Below are 26,055 nucleotides of genomic sequence, written 5' to 3'. Positions count from 1 at the left end.
CAATTTCATCTGTAAAAGAGAGTGGGATGCTGCTCTCTCTTGCCTGGCTTTTCTGGCAGGTCCTTCCCAAGTGTTCATAAGCTGTTTGGCTGTGCAGTTCTAACCACCTGCCATGTTGTTGACAGGATCCAGCTCATCGATGACCTGTCGTACGAGGATGTGAAGAAATGCTACCGTGGTTCAGTAAGTATCTCTGCAGTGTCTCTGCTTCTGAGGCGTCCCAGCTGGAGCACCTACAGGAACAGGGATCTCATACCGCGCCATCTCCTCCACAGTTTTCTCTGGTGTGATGTATCGATGGTTGTTACCCTGAAACCATATTACTGGACCGACAGACAGGACCCCCTTTGCCAGAATAATACCCAACACTCAGTGATGACTCTCATTTGTCAGATATTCAGGGTTTGAGGAACATCTTATCAGAGATATTTGGTGTCAGTGCTGTCAAACACAAACCAGTTACCCCCAATGTAAAATATTAGTGCTGTAAAGTAGCTGAAATCTGGTGATTCACCTTCAGTTAGTATGTTAGTGTGACACACCACATTTTCCATTACCCGAATGAAACCAACCCTGCACCCTGTGATAACAGATACCGTCGCAATCTCAACAAGGTGCTACAAAAAAACGCAAAACCATTCATCCGGGAAGTTCCTTTTTGAAAGTCATTAAATTTGTGAGGTCGGCCACTGGTTCAGTTGCACAACGTGACTGTTAAACATTAAGACGAGCTCCTGTCTTATAGGACGGTGTGGCCTGAGGTATGTTTTTAATGCAGAGGGAGGGAGAGGAGCTCACAGGCTCCACAGAAAGGCTTGCGTAGGCGCTAACCACAGCGGGGGTGGTGCTGACGCTGTGTACGGGCTGTGCTTTTCCCAGCGCTAGCGCGGGGAGGTGGGAGCTCGCTCTAGCGGCTGACAGCGTGGCGGGGGGGGGTGTCTGCTCCTCAGAAGGCTGGTTTTTGGGGCAGTAATGCTGGGTCTCCTGCAGAGCTGTAGCCCCTTGAGCGACAGGGCGGGGGTGCAGCAGTGTCCGGTGGCTTCTCTCATGTCTGTCCCCCTTCCCTCCGCTCAGACGGTCAGCAAGTACAACTCGCAGTACCACAAGCTGTTCCAGACCGTGCCCAAGGAGGAGATCCTCATGAAGGGTGAGTGGCTGGGGGCTCGTGTTTACGCAGATTTACTTTCATTTTAGTCTTTTTAAAAAAAATGTTTTTGGTCACTGTATTTGTGAGTCTGTTCAGAATGGCCAGATTCAGATTGATGTATGTTAATTCAATTCATAAAACCAGGTTAAAAAATACTTATTCCCCTTCTTTGAACCTTTTAAAATGAACAAATGTGAAAATCTGTGGTTGCTGAATTACTTGAATTATAGAGTATGCTCAGTTTGAGGGAAGTTAATGGTCTGCCTTGAAACCACTGTGTAGCCTTTTGGATTTGTGTGTGTATGCAGCATCTCAAAACTTTAAAAGCATTGAATAAAACAAACACAAAATCTGATATTTAGCATCTTTGATTTGTGCACTCATTGATGATCATCCCCGGTGTGGTGAAGCTCTCTTACTCCCCACTTAGCACATGCTGTAATGTATCTGAAATGATGATAACGCATAATTAAATTATGAGTTCATCAGGACTGCCATATACAGCTACTGCATTGACTGTCATTGTGGAAAACAGCACCGTAAACGTGATGCAATGTTGGACTGTACTTTTAGACATTGCACCTACACAGCTGGCATTGAGCAGCTTCGCACGGGGCTCATTAATTTATCGCCTCTCGTCTGCTGATACATCCCCTTGGCGGAAAATTGGTTTGTTTTGCTTAAATGCTGTACTTTACTGTACTTCTGCCGCCCCAGAGATTGTGATGTGCGGTAGTGTTCATATTCTGTTGTCATTTTTGTGTGAGCGACATAACAGCCCAATCCAACGGGTGCCTCATATCTGTGCCCGAGTTAATTAGTAATGTAAATACACGTTTTTTTATTACTCGATGAACAACATAATAAAGTTTTAATATACCTTGGACCATAACAGATTCTGGCACAACCCGTTTGATTTGACATTGATGTACATTTTAATGCTGTTTCACTGGTATTGCGGGATCACATTCCACGGTAGCGTTCTGGCTCTATCCAGTTCTGGCATTATCAAATAACACTTTAAAGCCAGTTGGAATTATTTTAAGTTTTATAGCTAATTATTCCTTCTTAAAGCTGGCTTGGCTGACTGCCTGCCACCTGTGCGTTCTGCTTGTGTCCGTAAACAGCCCACAGGTGCGTGTGGTGACTTGTGCAGAACTCATTAAGTTGTGAGGTGGTTTTGATTTGGCTGTTATCCCGTTCGGTTTTAGCAGTGCCCTGCGGCAGAACCCCTTCTCCTCGGTGTAATCCGTGCGTGTGTTTGCCTCTCTCTGCCCCGCTCAGTGTATTCCTGTGCCCTCCTCCGGGACATCCTGCTCCAAGGCCGGCTCTACATCTCCAGGAACTGGCTGTGCTTCTACGCCAACCTGTTTGGCAAGGACATTAAGGTGAGGGTTCGAGGTGCCAATCGGGGGTGTTCATTCTGCCTTCCTCCATTTATCTTCTGCTGGATTCAGCCATACAGCAGTTACTGTACTGAGAGGCTCTGAGACTGGGTTTTCTCTCCCATGGTAACACTCAGTTTTGCCCATGGCCATGTTTGAAATCTTGGCAGCATATTTTTGTGCACAGAATTGTTGAAACATAAATCAGGTTCACTGCAAATATCAGATTGGTTTTATTTCATTGTTTAGTGTCCCTGGAAATTTGCCTTCATTTTGCATTAGACACTGCTTCAAATCAAGTTTTTATACAGCAAATAAAACATCACTATGAATATTTAAATCCATATATCTGTACATGGTTTTGGAGTTGTCTGTTGGAAAGTCTGAAGCTGGTCTCTGAAGTGTGCCCTGCTGCAGTGAAGGCTGTGTGGTTGTAGAAGGTGAGCTGGCCTGGTGTGTTTGCTCAGCAGTGTCAGTCCTGCCCTGCAGGGCCCGGTGTGGCCCCCAGTCCAGGTCCCCATAATCATTCGCCCGTGTTTACCGTTCAGCTGGGCCAGACGCTTATATTTTCCCTCTTTTTTTTTGGCTTTGTTTGCTTGTACCTTTTGAGTTCTGCCCGGAAGCCTTTGGTGGGGTCGGGGGGAGAGGGATTGGTGGGGGTGGGGGGGCAGAGTCGAACCCCACGCAGTCGGGATGCGTTCCCGGGATTCCAGGACTGATGTTTGCGCTCTCCTGCCCTCTCACAGGTGGCTATTCCGGTGGTTTCCGTGCGACTGGTGAAGAAGCACAAAACCGCAGGCCTGGTGCCCAACGGCCTGGCTATCACCACGGACACCAGTCAGAAGGTATGACCCCCCTCCCCCCCCCCCCCCTTCAGTGCCAGTGCATTCTGGGAATGAAGCAACACAGCAGGGCATCGAGCTCACTCCACCACAGTTTTTGTTCCATTTCAGTTGTAAAGTTTTGACTGGATGACCCTCCAGACTGCATTTGTTTTTTTTACTAGAGAAGGCACAAGAAACCATTCTGAATTCTGAATGCCTTTGTCCCCCGTGCCACAGCTGAAGCCCTATGTCCATTCATTTCCCATTTTAAACAAAGCACCTGTTTGAAAGGGAATGGTTTACCGTTGGCTGATTTGAATCATTTAGAAATTTTTTGAATTCGATCATTTTTAAGCAAAAAATCTGTCTGTATATTTATTTTCCTGACATGTGTCGTATTTAAACTGTCTAAAGTTTTGAAAATATCTTCTCACATTGCCTGCTATCTGTAGTCACATGATATTGATAATACTTATCAATACCTGAAGCTCTCATGACAGTGAGCGCGTTTATGTAGACTTGAAAAAATGAGGTCACTGTCATGGTTGCTTCAGGTATTGATAAGTATTGGCTCACGTGAATACAGCCAGCCGGTCACCTGTAGTGTGTGAACTCGATCACTGCATGTTAGTTTGCTTTGCCTGCTTTCCTTATCGCTTTTCTTTGCTCATAATTTTGTTATTTACTGTGTGGATAATATGTTGCTGATAAGGTTATTTACTGTGTGGATAATACGTTGAAAACTTCTACTTTCAAGGCCACAGTAAAATGTGGAATTTAACACCAACTCAATGGCTTTGTCAAAGTACTGTGGCTACAAATGTCTTTAATAGGAGTTTTATGGTTTTTACGTGGTGAGAGGAGAAGTTGCTGGCTGTCAGCTCAGCTGTGTATCACCTGGAGTGGAGTTTGCTTCCAGAGCAAATTAAAGCTTGCGGCTTGCATGATATTCAATGATTTTTTTTTAAAGTGAGAAAAGTTGTGTTTGCTGTATGGATTAGTGAGAGACTCATCTAAATACAGATTTATTTATTTTTCTTTTTTAAAATAGGTTCTTTATTATTATTATCATTACAGGCAAAGTAGTATTGTTATTTTTAGTTGTAATATAGTCATAATAATGGTATTCAAAGAAATATTAGTAGCGATACAACAATTGCATTTGTGTATCCACATGCTCATGTGAGTATGTGTGAGTGTTCATGTCCATGTAATAGTGCTGTTCCCCTCTCCTACAGTGTGTGAGTGTGTGAGTGTGTGAGTGCGTGTGAGTGCGTGTGAGTGCGTGTGAGTGCGTGTGAGTGCGTGTGTGTGTGTGAGTGTGTGTGAGTGTGTGTGAGTGTGTGTGAGTGTGTGAGTGTGTGTGAGTGTGTGTGAGTGTGTGTGAGTGTGTGTGAGTGTGTGTGAGTGTGTGTGAGTGTGTGTGAGTGTGTGTGAGTGTGTGTGAGTGTGTGTGTGAGTGTGTGTGAGTGTGTGTGTGTGAGTGAGTGTGAGAGTGAGTGTGAGAGTGAGTGTGTCTGTGTGAGCGTGTGTTTGCATGTAAGAGAGAGTCTGTGTGCATGTTCATGTCTGTGTGTAACTGCTGACGTGTTCTCCTCTCCTCTCCTGCAGTATGTGTTTGTGTCCTTGCTGTCCCGGGACAGTGTGTATGACGTGCTGAGGAGGATATGCACACACCTACAGGTGAGAGCTTGTTCCCTTCTTCCTTTGGGCCCCCTCACACTGACATCATGATTCCTCCAATCATAAAGGGTTAAATACAAGAGATTAGTCTCTGCATATTTTCTGCATGTAAGACACAGCACATGTATTTGTGTCAGTGATCGGAAAGACGGCCATAGAGAGGGACTGTTCCGTGTGACTTCCAGTCCTGTCTTCTGATGTCATTTTCATTTGTGTTTTCGGTAATGCTTGTTCTGTGTGGGAAATTAAACAGACTGCAGCCGGAGGTATTATATAATCTGAACAGATATTCAACTCCTGGATTGTATCAAATGCTGGTTTGGACTCACAAAGTGTTTCCTGGTTTGCATATTCTGATATTTGGCCTAGCACATAGCTTCCAACCATCTGAATTACCTGTGGAAAATGTGCCAGGTGATATTTACATTTGAGACAGTGAGCAGACGCTTTTCCCCTGAGTGTCTTGTACAGTCTTGTTCACATCGGTTTATCCTACTGGATATTTTTACTGAGGCAGTGCCGGTTAAGTACCTAGTTCAGGGGGACCGCGACGACCTGCTAACTGAGCCCACAACCTCAGCCGTGCAAGTCCAGCTCCCTGAGCATTAATGCTGCACTGCAGTAGGCTGTATCTGATCCGTGTGTGCGGTGTCTGTGATAAACACCCGGCCTCACTCCTGACTCCTGCCTGCCTCGCAGGTCAACGGCAAGAAGAGCCTCAGTCTGAAGCAGCTCCTGGAGGAGCCGGCCTCCTTATCTCTGGTAAGCCTTGGACTCCGCACCCCCTGGCGCATGTCATCAGCTGCTGGTGGAGCGGCTGCTGCCCAACATCGCGCCGCTGTCTGTTTACCCGCTGCTGCTTCACACGGACCCGCCGGAGGTCTGCCGGAAACGTCCGGACTGCGTTCGAACCCTGACCCTGCCCCGGTGACCCCGCCGTTACTTTCGAGGGCGTTGTGTGTTTATAGGTCGCTGACGTCCCTCAGAGGAGGGAGATGCCTGTAGCTCAGGGGTGCACAACAAGGGCAGATCCGTTTCAGGATTTTGTGCCAACTTCTGGTCTTAATTATATAATTGACTCAATCGTATCTTATCTGACATGTGTATGAGTCCCAGCTGCGGACTATACCCTAATGATTTTGCTCTGCTCAAGTACAGGCTTGAACCAGGGTAATTTATAGAGCAAATGAAAAACAAGGCAATTGGTTGGAACAAAAACCCGTGTGCAGACCGGCCCTCGGGGACCGGAGTGGTGCAGCCCTGTTGTAGCTGCAGCATAAGGCTCCAGTCCAGACTGTTGTTCCATACCACAGGCCTTCAATAGCTCTCCCTTCCTCCCACAGTGTAATGAGTGGATAATGGGGTAATGGAGTCCTACTATTCCTGCAGAGCCAATCAGTGCTCCCCCTCAGTGTGTGCTGGGGGCTGTTTGCTCTCTCATTTCTGTCTTTGCTAAAGGTCATGTTCATCACAAAGCACTTTCCAATGAAAACAGTGCCCTGACCTTTAAATTACATAAACAAAATATCCCCTCCATTACTTTAATTATGCAGAAGTGTATCACCTGGCCCTTATTCTGTTATTGTGTGATATATACGGATGTTTTGGAATCCAAAAGTGTTCTTTTAACCCATGATAGTAACTTGTAAGGGATTAACTAATACAAGACACTTTACAATGAAACATTTCCAGTGTCCTAAGCTGAAATAAGGTTCTTCATGTTATATAATTCACAATTTTATAATTCATATGTTATGTAATTCACAATTTTATAATTCATGTTATGCAATTCACAATTGTCTTTACATCCTTTGAAACATGCTGTTGTTGTACATTAACAAGGCATGTGCATTATGTTATGCGATACCCATAGCCATTTCATTAGTGACCCTTTGACCTAATTTCCTGTGTTTCTATACAAAAGCAATCAATACCTAGTCAACCTGAGAGGTGAACTGAAAAATCAAGTCTCTCTTCCAAGAATTGCATGTGGCAGCAGGGTCTGGCAACGCAAATGATTGCATGGCTAGTGAGCTCTAGTTTAGATAATTGCACAATTATTCAGATGTAGCTGGCAAGCTTTGATGGTCAGCTGTGGAGAGCCACCTTCACAGCCTGCCGGGCAGCGGAGGATGGGCTCCCCCTCTTTAGTCGGGTTTCTCTGAGATTTCTTCCCATTGGGGAGTTTTTTTTCTTGCCTCTGTTTGAGAGTTTCTCTCCCTGCTGGTCGTATTGTTTTACCTGACGTGCTTGCTATTGATGAATTGAATCGAATCGAATCGAATTGAATCGAATCTGTCTCGGCCGCAGGACGAGTTCCCTGTCCCAGACGAGTTCCCGCCGGTCCTGAAATGGCGGAGGAAGCCCTCAGTGGCGACCGTGTCGTCCTCGCTGCCCGACCTCCTGGGGAACTCCAGCAGCAGCCTGAGTGCCGTGGACACGCCCTTCCAGCCCGACGAGCCAATGGAAGGTGAGGAAGCGTTGCCGTGGGCTGCTGGGGGGGAAGGGGGGGCAGTGCTTGAGCTTGTGTGCTTCTGTTTATTTTATTTATTTTCATTGAAGTCAATAATAATATCAAAAAATATTTGTTAAATAGCTGTGCTGTACGGACCTTATTGTGGTCCGGGGCTTGAACCACCAACCATCTGGGTCCCAGTCATGCACCTTTGACCTAGTGTCCTACAGGATGCCCAAGTTTCATTCAATAAAACACTTTGTCTTGTTGTTGAGAGTGTTGCAATATCCTCTAAACAGAAGTGGACCTTGCAAGCGGTCTCCAATCTATTCATCTTATCTACTTGTCTGCAGTCTACTGTTCTAGCCTGTCCAATTTCCCATTTCCTCTTTAGCATTACATGAAGCTTTGAATGGGGAAACCTGTTGACTGGTGGGATTGTTTTGGATTTGCTTTTGTGGAAAGGAAATGTTTGAAATAGTCTGGGGGACAAATAAGCATGTCTCCTCTTTAATCAGCCTGTCTGGTCCCCAGACCTCCACAGTGCCCTAACGTCCCACCCCTGCCTGTCCTCTGTCACCCCCCCCGACGTGCTTCTGCTTCTGTAATCCCCCCGACCCCCCCCCCCCCCCCCCGAGGGGTTCATTTGGACGGATGCACTTATGCAATGGGGGATTTCGCGTGATCTGGAGATTTTCTCCTGTTGGAACACAACAGCGGTTCATTATTATTAAGTATAACATTCATCATTGTTGGATAATCCTGCTTTCACGTGTACCGCGCTCTCTCTGCCTGTGCTGGGGGATGGGCTGGGCGTTCTGGTGCGGTCTAACCCTGCGTATGTGCTGTGTCGCATGCTGATGAGCAAGGCTGCACAGCTATCTGTTTTCAGGGTGATAGCCTGCACCCCTATCCACAGAATCCCTGATAACCTTGTAGTCTTGTTCGCCGTTTGTTCAATGGCAACAAAAAAAAACCTGCCATTGTTTTTTATCTGAGGTTAATCTAGGAGTGTTGTTTACTGTACGCCCTATTTCTGTGGATTATTTAATCTAGGGTTGTCATATCCTCCCCTTAATCTCAGGTGTAGCCTAATCCCTGTATCAAGACTCATTCATGAAATGGACACCAAGGAGAGTGCGTGCGTGCGTGCGTGCGTGCGTGCGTGCGTGCGGGGCGGCCTGTAGGGTAGTGGTTAAGGTAAATGACTGGGACACGCAAGGTCGGTGGTTCGAATCCCAGTGTAGCCACAATGAGATCCGCACAGCCGTTGGGCCCTTGAGCAAGGCCCTTAACCCTGCATTGCTCCTGGAGGATTGTCTCCTGCTCAGACTAATCAACTGTACGTCGCTCTGGATAAGAGTGTCTGCCAAATGCCAATAATGTAATGTAATGTGTGTGTGTGTGGTTGTGACCTAAAACGGGGGCTGGTCAGTGTATGGTTGCAGTTTAGTAGGGAGCAGAATTATTTTGGTTAGTGTTGCCGATGGGATTAATTTTCAGGTAACACAGTGTTGGTGTTGGCAGTGGGATTAGTTTTAGGGTAACACAGTGTTGGTGTTGGCAGTGGGATTAGTTTTAGGGTTCACAGCTGAACTTGGTGTCGTGGCTGACCTGCGTAGGCTTTGTGTGTTCTGCAGAGAATGTTCTGGAGACAGAGACCATCCTCCTGACCGAGCCGGTGCCAGAACTGGGCCACATGGAGTACCAGCTGCTCAAGTTCTTCATCCTGCTGTGAGTGATGCCACACCCTTCAGCTGACCGGCCTGCCTGTCTCCCTCCTGTATCCCATAAGGCCATTCACTGACCAGCCTGCCTGTCTCCCTCCTGTATCCCATAAGGCCATTCACTGACCGGCCTGCCTGTCTCCCTCCTGTATCCCATAAGGCCATTCACTGACCAGCCTGCCTGTCTCCCTCCTGTATCCCACAAGGCCATTCACTGACCAGCCTGCCTGTCTCCCTCCTGTATCCCATAAGGCCATTCACTGACCGGCCTGCCTGTCTCCCTCCTGTATCCCACAAGGCTGTTCACTGATCAGCCTGCCTGCCCCCCTCCTGTACCCCACATATCTTGTTCTGTCCACCTAAGTATTTGAGTGGCAATTAATTGCACTGGCAGAGAAATATGTTTTGAACTTGAAACTTATTTTTACCAGCAAAAGGTCTGTTAATCATCTGATTTTTCCTCTGAGTAATTGTCATGTGCCAACAGCAGAAGCTTGACACAGAATTATCTTTTTTGTTCATGCCATTCTCGTTGTAATACTGCCATCTAGTGGCACAAATAACGACTGCTCTGTTGGTGATAATTCATCACAGCAATTGTCCAGTTTGTCAAAGATACGTTTTCCTTTTTTATTATTTTAATTACGGTGTTATCAGAGTGATACCCCCCCCCCACCACCACCACCTACGTGTGTTTCCGTTCTGTGCTGATTAAATGGCTGTGCTGTCTGACGTGCAGTCCCCGTGTCATGGCACTGTTTTGACGCCGGCCCCGCTCTGTCCTGCAGCATCATCCTGCTGATCCTGTCCTCCTGTTACCTGGCCTTCCGCGTCTGCAGCCTGGAGCAGCAGCTGTCCTTCCTGAACACCAACCCCACGCTTCCTGTGAGAGAGAGGTGAGCCCTGGCCTCCCGCTCCCCCCCCCTCACACCGTCATTAGCCAGGCAGGGAGCAGTCTCATTTCCTCCTCTGCGCCGAAGGGGAGAGGGCTATTTGTGGCGCTTCTCCGATTCCCTCTCCCCTTCCCCGTGTTTACGGCACAGTCCAGTCACCGTGACGCTTGCCTGCACAGCAGCCATCTGCGTGCGGTGCGTGTTTCTGCCTTTTTAGCCGTTTCATCCTCCTGTGGGCTCATTCCAAGCAGGACAGCGCTCCACTCTTCCCCCCTCTCTCCTGGGCCAAGGCGAGCTCAGGCCTGCCAGGGTGTCGTGTTGGCGTGCGGCTGCTGGGCCGAGCTCCTTTGCCTTGTCCTCAGCTGACACCTCCGCACAAGAGCTCCTCTGTCAGCCGCCAGCAGACCGCAGCACTTCCTGCTTTCAGATACGCAAAACAGAGGTGTCCAGTTAACTCTTTCAGCCCCAAGGCCAATATGAAGCGGCTCCACCCAATTCTCATGGGGCTTTGGCTGAGAAAATTGAGAAAGCACTTTCACAGTCATTATGCTTGGGACTGAAAGGGTTAGTATATCTTTAATATAATGCAAAAAATGCCATTTGGCACTAATCCTCTCCCAGCCCTGTTACAGTGAATTAAGTGAAGCTTAAGAGGAGAAAAGTTGGTAAAGTTTAGAGTTTTGGATGGATGGATGGATTGAGATTTGTGCCGTGAGTGGAAAAGCAATCATGCGTTGGCCATTGGTAATGTAACATTTCCAGCCTCTGGATCGGTTTCTGTACCAACATCTGTGTTTGTTCCCTTCCAGGTAACCCTGCCCCCAGTCCACATTCCAGTCTGCGATGGCCTCCGCGCCAGGCAAACTCATCTTATTTATTGACAATTTTACATAGTGCACGGCGAGCTCCCCTGCTGTTTTCCGGCATTAAAGATGCAGCAGTAGACTGTGACTTGAGGATGCCGGTGCAGCTCTGTTGCAGAGCAATAGCTGAGCTGAGTCGTGGATGGGCCAGAGAAGACCGCCCGATCTAGTCACGTCCGTAACAGGCCACGGCCCCGCAGTGCCATGCCCAGACTACTGACGCACACCATGCACAGGAAGCACCGCTAGAACTTACTAGAAGGTGTGATGTTCTCAGAGGTCTGACAGTCATTGAATGACTGTGAGCTGGCCGGTAGCTCTCCCCCACCCCGGAGGAGCCCCAGCAGCGTAGGACACAGCGACTGGGCTGATTTCAAAACGTCAGAGGAGCAAAGATGTCGGCTAACATGTCAACGAGCCTTTTACCAGCACACTTAAAGTCAATGGACGGCTGAGACTGAGGCCCCCTGTTCTGGTTCGGGGTGTGTTCTACACTGCAGCGCAGGGGCTTTTCAGGAAGCCCTTACAATGGTGCAAGAGACCTTTCAACTTCTGGCAATTTAGGAAGAGGAATTGAGCACGGAATTTGGGATCGTACACCCGCCACGTTTTAAATCCACTGCCTGTGATTTTGCTGCTGAGTGACGTCAGGATGGAGCGATGTTCCAGAATCTTCCGCCCGCCCCCGCTGTGCGCAGGAGGGTTGTGGTTCCCCGAATGGGGCCCGCTTCGCCGGAAGATTCGGTTCTTAATTTGCACAGAGCAGCGTCACCCCCTGCTGGACAATCGTGAGAGAAGCCTCAGTCCTGAACGGCTTCAGTGACGCGCTACAGTCCCAGGCGCTAACCGCTTCTCTCAAAACCTTCTTCCACGACCCTGTTTGTGTTACGGTACCAGTATACTACACAGTTACTGAAAGGGGTCACTTTGCCAAGACCGTGTGAACATTTAAAACACACACACATTTCACAAATTTCAGAAGTCCTATAATATTATTTGACTTACATTTTGTGTTTTTTACTAGAAAATGCTGTTTCTAGGTAATTTACTACAGTTATCTTGGTACTGTACCTTTCTTGGCAAATGCACAGGTGTTCCACGTCAAGGGGGCACTTCTGGCTTTGTGCATAGATACTGTCAAACAGCTGAGGAGTTAGCTAGATGTAGCTTTGAGTAACATCAGACTGAATTTATCCATGTATTATGTAGGGTAAAAGCGCTTCGTAAAATGGACCGAATGAGGAAGTCATGGTTAATGACTTAGCAGATGAAACCACAGTAATCTTACTGCTGTTCTGGAGTGAGACGGGCTACCAGGAGTGTTAGTGATTGAGTTGATTGAGTATGGGGCTTATGTCTTTGGTGTTGGCTGCTATGGTCCTCTTGGGATGAAGGAATTTAGCTGCGTAGTGATCTTTAAACTTATTACGGCATTTCAGTCTGGAAGCAGGCAGGATTACATAGGAGTTGTTTCTTAATACATTTCAGAGAACCAATGTCCACTTGAAGTATTGAGTGTAAGTATAGAACTATAGCGAGCTGAGATGAGTAGAGTATGCTTTGTAACCTTGTTTGTATGTATGTATTTATTTGTGTGATTTTTTGTATCGAAAATAGGACAGGCGCCAGTCCAAGCTGACGTTTGTGTGACTCAGTCAACTCTTACCGATAGCTTTGTTCTGTCTGCAGCAGCACATGACTGTAAGGCAATAGTGACTAATAAAACTTCTACACTGGTATTTCTGTATTTCTGTGTGTCTCCCACACTATAATGAACATTATTCTGCCCATATACAGTACATTATCTGGTAAGACTTTACTTGAACCCCTCGCCATAAGGCGAACGCATTACATAACGGTTGTCAAAGGTGGCGTAACAGATGATGTCAAGTTATGTCAAATGTCATACAACTGGAATACTTTTATTTGTAAATGTTATGACAGATTTTGCTCTTACAGAGTATGACATTTAGCCATAAAATTATGACAGTTTTATGTCATTTGACGTCAGTGTTATGTAAGTCTTTTGGCGAGGGCTTCAAGTGAAGTATTACCCATTGTTTATACAGATATACTTTTATGGCTCTACTGCATGTACACTTGGAGATCCATATGAATGATATTGGACAATGAGAGTGGTTTGATTTGTTTCCTGGCAGGAGCTCTACACCAAACTATCCACAGTGTGCAAACATTCATGAGAAAAGAGTGCAGTGCTCTATTACATAATATTATTGTGTTATATAATTCCAGCAGTTCCCACATGAGCTTTGTGCGCATTTGTGGATGAGTGGGATATTGATGTAAAAGCCGGATGAGAACGCACTGTAAATTCTCCTAGTGTGACCTCCAGACACACACTCGCTCTCTTTAAGCGTCATTCACAAAGTTGGTTTGATAACCCTGTGTACGAACTGCACAGCTGTAATGTAATAAATTGTGAGTTTTGATAATTCAATATTAACAACAGAGCCAAGTTGGTTTAATGACCCATCCCTTAAAAATGTAAAAGGCTTGTTCCATCTTTCTATTTTAACTGCGCTCAAATACGCTCCTTAGAAGGTATTGTTAAAACGGGCTGACTCAAATAAAAGGAATAAGCTCTGTTGACAGAGACATGAGACAAAAAAAATGGCCTTTTCACAGTGGCAACAGCATTTATACTCCATATAAAGTTACTGAGTTATGTGTGGTGATGTATATAAACTTCACAAACAAAAATATCTCTATCTGTATATCTTAATTTAAATATGTACATGTCTGTTTTTATACAGCCTTTGCAGACACCACAAGTGTGGTCTGTCTGTGAGTGTGTTTGTGTGCGAGTATGTGTGAGAGTGTGTCTGCGCGCGCGTGTGTGTGCGCGTGTGTGTGTGCGCGTGTGTGTGTGCGTGTGTGTGTGTGTGTGTGTGTGTGTGTGTGTGTGTGTGTGTGTGTGTGTGTGTGCGTGCGTGCGTGTGCACGAGCGCTTGCATACCTGCAGGGCTGTATATAAATATGTCTGCATGTGTGTGTGGTCATGCGTTCATCCAGCCCCTGTAAGGAGCAGTAACTCAGTCAGGAGTCTGTGCTGTGGGTCTGTCCTGGCTGACGGGCAGAGTGAGACGGCGGGGGTGTGGGGGCTCCCCTGAGTGTCTCGGGCGCAGTACCGCTCTGTGCACCCGTCTCACAGCGGAAGCACCGCGGCTCGCTCAGGGCCCGCTCCGTACCCTCACACCGCCCGCTTTCATGTGGCTCCTCTCTTCCACCCGCAAAAACTTCTCTTTGTTCACGCTGGGATTTCATGTTTAATGGCTTTCTGAAGCAGAGATGAATAATTCATGTCTGATTCCCAGGCCTCCGCTGCAGCGGAGGCCTCTGGACCTGGACGGGTAAAGGAAACATTCGGTTTCTTCGGGGGGGAAGGCTCTGCTTGTGTTACCCAGGCTGAGATGGACAGACGTGGGGACTCTGAACGTGTCACACGCTGTGCCGCTGTAACCAAGACGGTGTACCTATGACACGGCCCGTCACCGTGCCCTGGGCGGAGCTGCTCGGGCACGTCCCTGGTCAGGGCTGTCACCTTCAGTAACAGCGTGTACATGCAGTGATGCGCTCACCGGTCACGTGTGTGTGTTCGCCTGAGCTGAATTCTCTTCTGCAAAACAGATTTTAGTCTCTCCCAGTGCTGTCTTTGTTTGTCTCTCGCAGCCGATTCAGACCCAGCTTTTATTCATGAAAAGTAACCCCCCCCACACCCCACACCCCACACCCCCATCTCTCTGGCTGTCTCATACCGCATCGCTCTGCCCAGCTGCATCATGGGAGTGGTGTCGGTGGAGGGCTCAGCTGTGGGTGATTAAGTATTGATGGGTTTCATCAGTCAGGGCAGCACTGGGGAACGCGCCGTTCCCGCCCGTCTCTCATTCCGGTCAAAAGGGTTGTTTTTCGGGTGCGGGGAGGGTAAGAGCACCACTGAGGTGATATCACAGTCTCTACTCTACAGAATTTGTGCCTATAGGCAGAGATATGACACAAATAACCTTCTTTCAGTGCAGTTCTGAAGGCAGTATTTGGAGTGGCTTTAAAACAATCATTTTGGGATGATTGAGTGACAAACCTAACTGGACCAAGATGCAAATATTGCCAGGTACATTTCTGCAGGGGAGGGTAATTGGGAATGGGGGGCATTTTGTAAGTTTGTGTGGAGTTTCAAAAGGAGTGAAGGTGTTTATTTTAGAGATGCATTAAAACCTTCAAGATAACCATCACCATTTTGAATCATTCAAGCCTCCAGGCTTTCAGGAGACCCCATTGATTATAAGCAGGTCGTGTTTTATTTTGAAGCTGTGTTTATTTTTTTCTTCATTCCACACCGTTAAGGAATCACTTTGCTTGGATATTGGGTAACCTCGCCCTTCAGTGCCTGTATGTGAGAGTCATGGTCCAAACTGTGAATATCTACAGTAATGCACCTCTGACCATGGCTACGTGTTGAGAGAAACACTGTACAGGCCGTTATATGGAACATTTGAGTTTCTGGTGTCTGTTACAAAATGTAATATAAACAAAGGTAATATAATATCTTACTTCACAGTACTAATATTCATGGGAATATCAACACCAATGGCAAATATGAACCCAAATCAATATGAAAGAATGTTAGTTCTGTAGCTGGAAAAACAACTTCATGGTCTGAGTTTATGGTCCAGTAATATGCTCATCCTGTCCTAATAAATCTACAGACCAACTTAACTGACTAAACACAGCCTTTCTACTCCAGCTGATGACTCTGATAACAGTAAATAAACTGTCCTAAATTTTCTCACATATTCCTGCAGTGTTGGTATTCTTTCTGAACTCTAGTATTTTGCTGTGTGATTTGGCAGGATATTTTGTATTAATATAAAGAGCAGAAGATTAATTAGATTTGCTACTTTATCAAACACTCGTCTAGAAGTACTACTTAGAGCTGAATGTACAGAAAAGCTCGGCTGTTTCTTTTGGAATCCGCCCGTTAATAAAAATAAACGTTGCTACGTCGAGATTCCAGAGCACAATTTGTTTTCCGTGTTTCGTCTTTGTTGAGGCGTGCAAATGGCAGTTAGTCTGTGGTTGAAATTTGGATGTGGGGAATAGTGGCCCGTGTAAGCCAGGTGAGAATCACTAAAGGATTAAGTCTTTGGTTAAAGTGTTTCAATGTGTGCTGTACAAATCGGTTTCAGCCAGCTTGTGTTTTCTCTGTAAGGGAACGTACTTATATTTCTGTAGAATCCAACTTTTCACCCAAGAAACATGTGGAAATACCATTGCAAGTATAACATGACCTGAGGCATTTACTTGGCAATGGAGTTAAAAGCATTTATCATCTTTGGTCTTAGCGCAAGGCCAAATAGACTTGGGCTAGCAGTTAGCATTCAAGCACTTGTTTTGATTACAGCACAAAGGAGGTAAGATGTCTGTTTAGCAGCTTCAGAGGTACTTTTTACTCAGACAGTACTGTGTTGTTTTATGTACTATATTTAAGAGAAGAGTCATTACAAGCAGCACTTGGACAAGCAGTTGGCCGCTTTTTTTTTTTTTTAAACCAAGTAGTGGATAAAATGTTCATTTAAAATAACATACTCTAGTTTCAAATCAATCAAACCCATTTTCTGGGAACACCGAACAATGCTGAGTATGTGTCAAAAGAAAATAGAAAAAAATCTATTTTCAGGGCATGTCTGATCCTGTTTGACGGCAAGACATGAACCTTTGTTCTACAAAGCCAAAGACAGGTCTGCCCCAAACCGAATACAGTTATCGTGGGTTTGCATGGCTGTAAAACCGCAGTTTCCCTTACAATTACAGAGATAACGCTTCAGATATGCTCTGCTTTTATTTGTATGCTAACTATTTCTATGCACTGTGGTTACTTAAAATGCCTTCCCATTGTGTGGGTTTAATAGAGGTCAAAGTTGCCCTGCAAGAGTGGCATGGGAAAGGTGATGGACAAACTTTAGACTCTCACAGAGGTTCAACAGCAAACCTCCAAATACTGCAATAAAGAAAGCTGGGATGGTGCAATTATTCTCGTAGACAGGAGATGGCGACATTGTGCGGATCCCAAGCAACAGGGCTGTGGCTGAAGAATCTGCTGGCTCTCGTTAATCCCTAAGGCCGTCATTACTGCATGATGTGGTTTTCATATGAAATTAATATGCATTTATATCTGACATAATCGTAATATAATTTGACAGAAAAGCATATTGCATAGAATAGGATAGCAGCAGAATTAAAATGGTAAAATATGAAATACCACAAAGAATGCTAAAATATAGAAAATATTAGGTTATTTCCCATAGCCCTAAGATACTTTCTGTGCGTGAGTGAATCTGAGTTCAGCCGCAGTTGTGGAGGTGGCAGGGTGTTGCGCGTTCCTCCTCTGGAGCGTTGAGTCTTTTCCCACGCCGTGTCTGGGCAGAGGGGATCTGCTGACGGCAGGAGCAGAGCTACACCTGGTTCTTAGGTGAACTGGGTCATGGCCTGACTTTCCCAGAGAAATGCCAGGAATGCTCATAATTACCCCCCTTCCCCCATCCCCCCCCTCCTCAATTTTGATAACTAGCTCCCAGGTAGGCCGGCAGGCCTGGCCAGGTTCAGGCTCAGACTGCCTGAGTCTCTGACCCTCGCTTTCGCCAGCCACACCCTTTCAAAGCCACGGACCTGAGCGGGAGAGTGAGTCTCCATACTCTGGTCTCTGTCCTCACCCCCTCCCCTCTGACGCCTTCGTGGCCCAGCCTGGGTTCACTGCGCAGGTGGGACCTCCAGCGGCACCATGCCAGGACCACGGCCCCCCCCTCGCCCATGTAATCCCTCCCAGAGCCGCGTGGTTGCCCAGATCTGTGTGTTTAAACAGAAACGTCTTGTAGCCTGAAATCATCTTCAGTCGTGTTTAACAGATGTGCCTGACGGCTGCCAAAACCAGAGCTAAACTGAAACAAATTTAGACAAGTTTAAACGGAGAAGTAAAGGCAACAGTTTGTCTGGAGCTTAAGGCAATGATAACGAAGTCAGAAGCTTCCCAAGAAGTTAATATTCGGGGCTGATGCTAGCACTTGAAAGAAAAGTAGATTATATGCTACGTGTAATGCAAAAATTAGTCATGTTTCATACTCATGTAAACAGTATATTATGGAGGAGGTGTTGAGGCTTTTTCTGCACAAGGCTCACGTGCAGAGACTCTTAAGTCAGCCTGATGTCTAAACTGTCTTAACAAACATTGCAAAGATGTTACGAAATCTAAGCAAAGTGCATTCCATCCACACATCTCCCGTTGCATCAGCTCCCTTGTGCATTGTGCTGTGATGTGTTGGGAGGTGTCGCAAGGCAATGTGTGGTTCCGGTTGTTTGGAGCACCACTTGGCAGCAGGCCAGGGAACATGGCGACAGCGTAGCCCTTGAATTGGCGCATCTGTCCAAGTGGAGTTTGGTTTAACGGCATAGTGCAGTGTGGGGGGGGGGGTCCTGTTTGAGAGGGGGCGAGTGTGAGCACTAGAGAGAGGGGGGTCCTGTTTGAGAGGGGGCGAGTGTGAGCACTAGAGAGAGGGGGGTCCTGTTTGAGAGGGGGCGAGTGTGAGCACACTAGAGGGGGCTCTGTTTGAGAGGGGGCGAGTGTGAGCACTAGAGAGAGGGGGGTCCTGTTTGAGAGGGGGCGAGTGTGAGCACTAGAGAGAGGGGGGCTCTGTTTGAGAGGGGGCGAGTGTGAGCACTAGAGAGAGGGGGGCTCTGTTTGAGAGGGGGCGAGTGTGAGCACTAGAGAGAGGGGGGCTCTGTTTGAGAGGGGGCGAGGGTGAGCACACACTAGAGAGAGGGGGGCTCTGTTTGAGAGGGGGGGAGTGTGAGCGCACACTAGAGAGAGGGCGGCTCTGTTTGAGAGGGGGGGAGGGTGAGCACACTAGAGAGAGGGGGGTCCTGTTTGAGAGGGGGCGAGTGTGAGCACACACTAGAGAGAGGGGGGCTCTGTTTGAGAGGGGGCGAGTGTGAGCACACTAGAGGGGGGCTCTGTTTGAGAGGGGGCGAGTGTGAGCACACACTTGAGAGTACATTCTGCTCCTCAGCTTGAGTTGTTCGGCGACGGGACATTCCTGGGCTGGTGGCTAATGGACTGTTGAGCTCCAGGGATGGGCTTTATGGCTCTCTCCTTGGGGATGAGGGAGTTTTTGGGAGGAGCGGAGAGCTAGCCAAGTGTATCCAGACATGGACGGGTCAGGGGCAGGGGGAGACAGTCAGAAGTCCCATCGCCAAATCAACTGAGACCTGCGGACCGTCACCGTTAACCGGTCCTCCGGGGGGGGCCGCAGTCATACCGAACCCTGTCCAAACAAACGGCGCAGGAGGAACACAACACGGCGGGGAGAATTTGTGGCTCTTGGGAGAAGCAGGCGTTTCAATGGTGTTGAACGAAAACACACAGTGAAGCCAAACTCCGAGGCCCATCCATCGTCCACACCTCACCTCCACAGAAACAGACACACGCATTCAGACACGCCGTATCGCCAGGCTGCTCCCACATATGCACTGCACATTTACCACAGCGTCTGCTAACCACAAGCAGACAAGTAAAATACAACCAATAAATTCAATTTTGTGAAGATTTTAAGAGATTCCCTTATGCTTTTTGAAGCGAAGAGTATGCTTTGGTTATCTTCAGACACACATTTCTAAGAGTGTCAGTTTACCTGAATTTTTCACGTTATACAGGCATTGAAATGACACACATTCCAAAATGTATAAACGTCTCCCTTTAATCTCCCCGCCATTTTGTATCCAATCTCATTGTTGCTTGTGTTTGAGGCAGATTAAACCGCATTCTGTTTTCCGTAAAGCCGTGAAAATAACTTGGCTCTCGCTCAGCCTTAAAGCTGCAGATAAAACGCTTTAATGCTGCTCCATGTTAAATATGTGACAGGAGTAATTAGAGCAAGAAAAATGATTGCAGCAGCTGTTTGATTTGGTGGATGCCTTCGGGGGGCGTGAGCATCCAGCCCGTCTGGAGGAGTGCTCTCCCGGTCTGGGGCTGAGGACGGGGCCCGGGCCGCGGGGGGAATTCGTCAGGACGGCAGATGGGAACGCCGGGCCCGCTTGGCTCGGCCTCCCTTGGCCGACCGTTCTGGGAGCCCGACGCTCCGTGGAATGTTTTTCCGAGGAGCTCCAGAGAGGCCCGGGCCGAAGGTGCAGCGTGGGCTGTGTCTGGGAGCTGAAACTCAGCCCAGCCTCCGCCCGCTCTGCAGCACCGTGCAGACGTAAGTGGAAAGACCTGCGCTCCCCTTCGACGTTCTCTCAATGGGCCGTTTCCAGACCTGGAGCCCGCAGACCACACAGAGACAGAGCCCTGCTCATTGGCCAACCTGCCTGCGGAGAGCCACTGAGGGAAGGGCTCTCTGGAGCACGGGCTTGGATTCTCACCCATCGGCACGATACGTCAGAGGAGATTGGGTTGCTTTCTGCCATGAAACTCTTTCTTTCTGTTTCTCTCCCCCTCTCTCTTACCCTTGCGCCTACTCTCTTACATTCTCTTTCTCCCTCTCCCTCTCTCCCTCTCTTCCCCTTATGATTTTTCTCACACACTCTTTCTCTCTCCCTCTCTCTTTCTCTCTTTCTCCCCCTCTCTCAAATTCAAAGTGCTTTATTGGCATGACAAAATTTACACTTGTGTTGCCAAAGCATGGCAAGGAACATGTGGAACAAAGAATAACAGGATAATAATAACTCTCTCTCTCTCTCTCTCTCTCTCTCTCTCTCTCACACACACACACACACACACACACACACACACACACACACACAGGAACATTGCCCCCACACTTCACTCCATTCGTCTCATGTTTCTCCTCTGTGGAGTAGAAGACAGATTATGGAATGAGAGTATGGGTGAGGGGGTATCAGCGGTTATGGAACTGATCTAAAGGACTGCAGGTTTGAACTCTGGGAAAGTCAGTGGCCATGAATATTCAGGCTGGGTGATCTCCCTAAAGACCCAGCTGCATTAGATGTAAATGTGGAATGCAGGCATGTTTGTTTCCCAGGGTGCAGGTGTCTGTTGAGTGAATGATGATAATGTAAACCAAGGCCAGGCAGCAGTGCACTCTGAGTACAGGCAAGCTGTCCCCAACATGTGGCTTAAAGCCGAGTGCCAGCACGGTCGTTTTAAAATGCTTTCTATTTATTTATTAATTTTTTCCCCTTTTAAACCGATCTCCATTTTGTTCTGTTAATAGCGCGCAATCTGGCGGCACGGACATCTGTTTCTCTCCCACCCCATCTCCGATGGCACAGTGTGTCTCTGGCCGGCGCGGAGGTCGGGGGACGGGGTAGGGGTTGGGCGGGGAGCGCCGGCTGTGCGTCTGTCTGGGAGAGAGGCTGCAACATTCCAGCGCTCCGCCAGGCTCGGAGCGGGCGAGGAAAAGCCTTCCTGTGTTCCGCACATCCTCCCCCGCTGGCCGCGGTCCAGACACCCCGGCTCGAACTGCAAACACTGCGACCGGGGAAGATATCTCCCACACTGCCGCAAAAACGCAGCGCGCGGGTAAACGTTGGCTTCGGCTCTATTTATTTTCCCAATCATCTAGATCTAGGGAGAAGGAGCCTCGTTGGGCGAAACCCACCCTCGCCGCCCCTCCGTCCATCCCCCCCTCCCGCCGAGGCGCTTTATGATCTCCACCACTGCGGGATCCTCCGGGACCATCCGCTGCTGCCCCGTTAAAACGCTGTGCCCTGGAGGTGCCGTAAAGTTCCCTTTAAATGGAAACTTAATTGTTTTCCAGCCAGAAAAAAGTGTAATTATTTTGTTTACTACCGTTGGCTAACTTACTCCAGTGTAGTTGCTTTATAACACTTACTCTCTGATTCCATAAAGTACAGTTGCCAAAATTCGATGCAGTTATTATATTAAGGTAATGTAGTTGTAATGCCTTAATCGCTCAACGTACAGTCTACAGCTGATTGTGGGCTCCTCTTACACCGTGTCCTTTGAGGCGTGCTGTGGTCTGCTTGTGGAAAAAGACCAAGACATGACAGTGATAATACTTTAGTGTATTTGTTTATTTATAGTGGAGAAGGATTTGTTTCTTCAAAGGGATTTTGGGAACATAGTTTGGCAAGGACGACATGATGCTCGCCAATGCCAGAATGGCCTTGGAAATGTTCAGTTTACCTTATTTTGTTTTCTCAGTCACTCTTTTGAAGTTTTTATAGATGGTAAAAGGATTGAATTTTGCCACTGGCTTTCCAACACATAGCCAAAATGTGTTCTGCATTAAAGCTCTGCCTTGTTCTGCACTGGAAGAGGAGGTGTGTGTGTAAAGTCAATTTCAGCACCAGGTCCAGCGTTGTTGATGAGGAGCTGAGGAAAGTTGGGAAGTTGCTGGAAGCAGCCCTCTCCCTGAGCGGATATCGGGATGACCTAATGTGAACCACAAGTTTGTCTGCAGGGAACGTCAGGGTTTCAGCCTGAATTACGCTTTTCATGGGGAGGGAGCCCGCAGGCTTCTACTGGTACCGGACTACAAACTCCAGGAGCCCTCTTGAGAATATGAATCTGCAACCTGCAGCCCCCTATTTGTGGCTCATTAGCACCACCTGTGGAGGCTTTAGGCAAGGTGAAGCAGTTTGATGTATTTTATGCTGTGTGTGATGTATTTTATGCTGTATGTGATGTATTTTATCTTGTGTGTGATGTATTTTATGCTGTGTGTCATGTATTTATGTTGTGTCATGTATTTTATGCTGTGTGTGATGTATTTTATATAGTACTGCAGATGCATGTACTAAATAAATAAGCTCTGTTAATAATGCCCTTTTCATGTATGTTGGAAATGCTCCACCTATGTGAATAAGTGGCCACTTGAAACATGTTGATATGACAATACAGTTTTTATCAATTTATTTAAATTTACACTTGCAGCAATAGGGGACCCAAAACTGTGCTCTTCATGCAAATGTACTTACTGTAGGGGGAAACAAGTGTTTTTCTAGCTGGAAAAATGAAACATTTGGAGACCATTGCCTCATGAAGTTCCTCCCAAAATTTTCTAATCTTCACTTAAATCTTCTTTCCTCAGTATTCTGCTCTTGTGTCAGTGTCAACAGACATGTCATGACAGCAAGGTGAAATCTCTCCCTCTCACTCAAACCAATCATGTAATGTCACAGTTGTTAGTAATTACAGTAAATGCTGTACTTTTGTGGAATTATTCATTTCTGCTGGGCTCTCGAGTGGTAATGAACAAATGTGCACACCTCAATTGCACTTCAAGAAATTGAGTCATAACTGTATGTACTAAAATATCATATTTTATCTTTTCTGCCTTCTTTAATAATAGTTTAATGATAGCTTCTTCATGTTTGCAGCCTGGGAGAATATGTACTTGCAACATGGCACTATTCTAGGTATGGCGCCATCTCCCCAATGTCAACTGATTTAGGGATTTTTTTGAGTCAGAACATTTATGCAAAGCAGGATCCAGGACTTACTCACTTTTTTATTCTTATGTTTGGGGAACAAAGAAAGGCAGTGATGAGGAAAGCACAGCTGCCACAGCCGGGGTCCAGCTGTCCGTGTTTACTGGCTAAAACATTAAGCACCCAGGCCCTGAAGGTAGAGCGATTAGGAGAACATGTGCCCCCCATCTAAGGACCAGCATTTATCATGGAGCTGGAGACGGTCAGATTTTTGCTTGATTGGCACCCACCATTTTGTTTCTGGGGGATTTCTCTCACTTCTGTAAGTCTGTGGCCCAGCAATTGAGCTGTTTCAGCTCTGCGCCGGGTTATGAAATCTTCATTTAGGAAATCGGTGAAGCTTTGGGCCTGGATGGTTAACATACCTTATAGTAATGGCTAACAGCTAACGTCTCCCCCTTAGTTTCTTCTCTGGTGTAATATCATGTTCATTGACTTGCTCCAAATCCTACTTTTAAAACTTAATGGAAGCCTGCCTTGAAGGAACCAACACAGCTTACTAAGAAATGACCGAGACTTTCCATACTTACTCTCAACAGCAAAATAAAGGAATGGTGCCAGTCAGCGAGTCACCGTTAACCTACATGTATGATACTGTAGATCCACTTGTTTTTGGTTAAATTAAGTCTCTTTCCTATCTCTACTGCTTAGTCCATAGAATAACAATGTAATGCTTCTGCTTTATCCCTTATGGAATGAGGCTGAGCTTCTGGAAATTGCACCCCTCTGTCTCTTGTCCACCTTGATAAACAGCCTCCTCTGATGTCGAAAGTCAGACAAATCTCAACAAGCTCTGTGACTGGAAATGGCGTCAATTCTCATGCCCCCTCGAGAGGCCAAGGCCTGCCCTGGAGCAGCAAGCGTTCCAGGAGGCAGGGAGCTCCTCCGTGCAGAAGGCAGGGAAAGTACCGTCTATGGTCTGGATCTTCATGCCAGGATGAACTCACCCCCCCCCTGCCCCCCCGCCCCACGGTCAGCACACCATGTCTCCTGGTGCCTTCTCTGTGGTTTAGCCTTGCTCTCATTCACATCCACAGGGAGTCCTTCTGGCCCACCATAACTGAGACTGTTCCAGTACCATTGCAACCACAAGTTCACTCTCTCTCTCTCCTCTTCTGTCTCCCTCTCTCCCTCTTTCTATCCTCTTCTGTCTCTCTCTTTCTCTGGCTCTTTCTCTCTCATGTAATTACAGAAAACCTTGTAATTACAGAAAGATTGGTACTATTTTAATATTGATTTCCTTTTGATTCCTCGCAATAATATCACATAGGTCTTTTTGGCCTGCTGAGTAATGTGGCTGGGTCCTGTTCATGGTGGATTGTCTCCAGGACCCATCTGACCAGCCAGTGGGAGGAGAGTGATCTAGTGCTTCAGCCAGTGGAAAAATAAACTCCATCAGGATACAAAAGCACACAAACGAGTTTAAAGCTGACCTAAGTGAAATTCGGCATTGGATGTGTTCTTCAAAACATTGCGAAGGGCAGCTCAAATTTGCATTTCGATGTGTTTATACTGGGAGGTGGAGAGTAGTGTTGTAATTTTAAAAATTGACTGGTCTCATGTGATGCCTGCATGAATCCAAACTGAAAACTCAAGAGCGACAATGAAAGTGCATTCGAGTCCTGTTTGCTTTAAGGCCTCCAGACATGCTGTGCACTCATGACTGCAGACACAGGCACTAGTGGACAAGCGCAGCAGTGTTTTAACTCTGTGGGGATCCAGAAAGACACAGGCAGAATATGGAAAGGCCAAACCCCTTCTAGAGTGAGTTGTCTAACGCCTGGTCTGTGTGGTCCAAAAACCCACACCTGTATACTTAAATAGCTGTGCAGAGGGGGCGATCAATGGCATACATGTTTAGAGCAGCTGAGCCCTCTGTGCTAAAGGCTATCTATCTGTGTCTGGCATTACTGGGGTTTGTAGAAAAGACCTTCCATTGAATGCTTACCTTTTATTAATATAAGGTGCATTTGCAGAGCCTTGGGGCGAGATGCACTCCCACCACAAAGTGTCATGTCTTCACATTCATTTCCAGAGTCTGGCTGTAAGTCAAAGACAGGGAGCTGTGACACTGTTTGTGCTCTGCACTGCACAGTCAAATAAGCTCAAGGGCATTTTGAAGGTCACTTTGCTCATGCAAAGCCTATGAACGTGGATCGTTGCTGTATCATTGAAGAGCTTTCTTGCATCTCTTTCTTATTACTGTTCGGAATGTGGCCAGTTTTTAGATGGCATGGCTTTAAGATGCCACCTCCAAGCAGAGAGTGATTAGTCACTTCAGCAGGGGCTTGGCGGAGGGTATTAGCTGTCTTTCAGTCCTCCGTTGGGGATAAATCAAAGATTTGTGTAACCCTCTTCATTTGGCCGGATATGTAGATCATTTCAGTGTGTGTCTGGGGGGGGAGAGGGCTTGCATTCCTCTTTCAAAGAGATGATGTGAAACACCTGAGATCCTAAAAAGGAGAGGGGGGGGTGCTCCTATTGAGGAGACATTACCCCCAGCACTGCAATTCCAACAGGAAGGTTTGCCTCTGTATTGATGAGAGGATTGTGAAATTAGTGCCGGAATTGGAGCTGGGCTCCAGAGGAGCTGGGCTC

At 47.1% G+C, this 26,055-nt stretch overlaps 1 protein-coding gene across 4 annotated transcripts in view; it reads left to right on the top strand.

Annotated features, from left to right (window-relative positions):
• Positions 1–12,716, top strand: part of LOC133112008 (GRAM domain-containing protein 2A) — a 31,272-nt gene extending 18,556 nt beyond the window's left edge. For 3 of the 4 annotated variants that reach the window (XM_061222672.1, XM_061222670.1, XM_061222673.1), the window contains 10 exons: positions 126–183; positions 1,075–1,147; positions 2,432–2,535; positions 3,279–3,377; positions 4,968–5,039; positions 5,739–5,801; positions 7,350–7,509; positions 9,117–9,228; positions 10,010–10,117; positions 10,924–12,716. In XM_061222672.1, the coding sequence (XP_061078656.1) occupies positions 126–183; positions 1,075–1,147; positions 2,432–2,535; positions 3,279–3,377; positions 4,968–5,039; positions 5,739–5,801; positions 7,350–7,509; positions 9,117–9,228; positions 10,010–10,117; positions 10,924–10,927 (853 nt within the window). In that variant the 3' untranslated portion in view covers positions 10,928–12,716. The remainder of the gene's footprint in view (positions 1–125; positions 184–1,074; positions 1,148–2,431; positions 2,536–3,278; positions 3,378–4,967; positions 5,040–5,738; positions 5,802–7,349; positions 7,510–9,116; positions 9,229–10,009; positions 10,118–10,923) is intronic. The other variant, XM_061222671.1, reaches the window with a different exon arrangement.
• Positions 12,717–26,055: the final 13,339 nt, after the last annotated feature.

The sequence above is a fragment of the Conger conger genome, chromosome 15 (assembly GCF_963514075.1).
Source record: "Conger conger chromosome 15, fConCon1.1, whole genome shotgun sequence".
Classification (NCBI taxonomy): Eukaryota; Metazoa; Chordata; class Actinopteri; order Anguilliformes; family Congridae; genus Conger; species Conger conger.
This window is presented reverse-complemented; position numbering and strand designations above follow the sequence as displayed.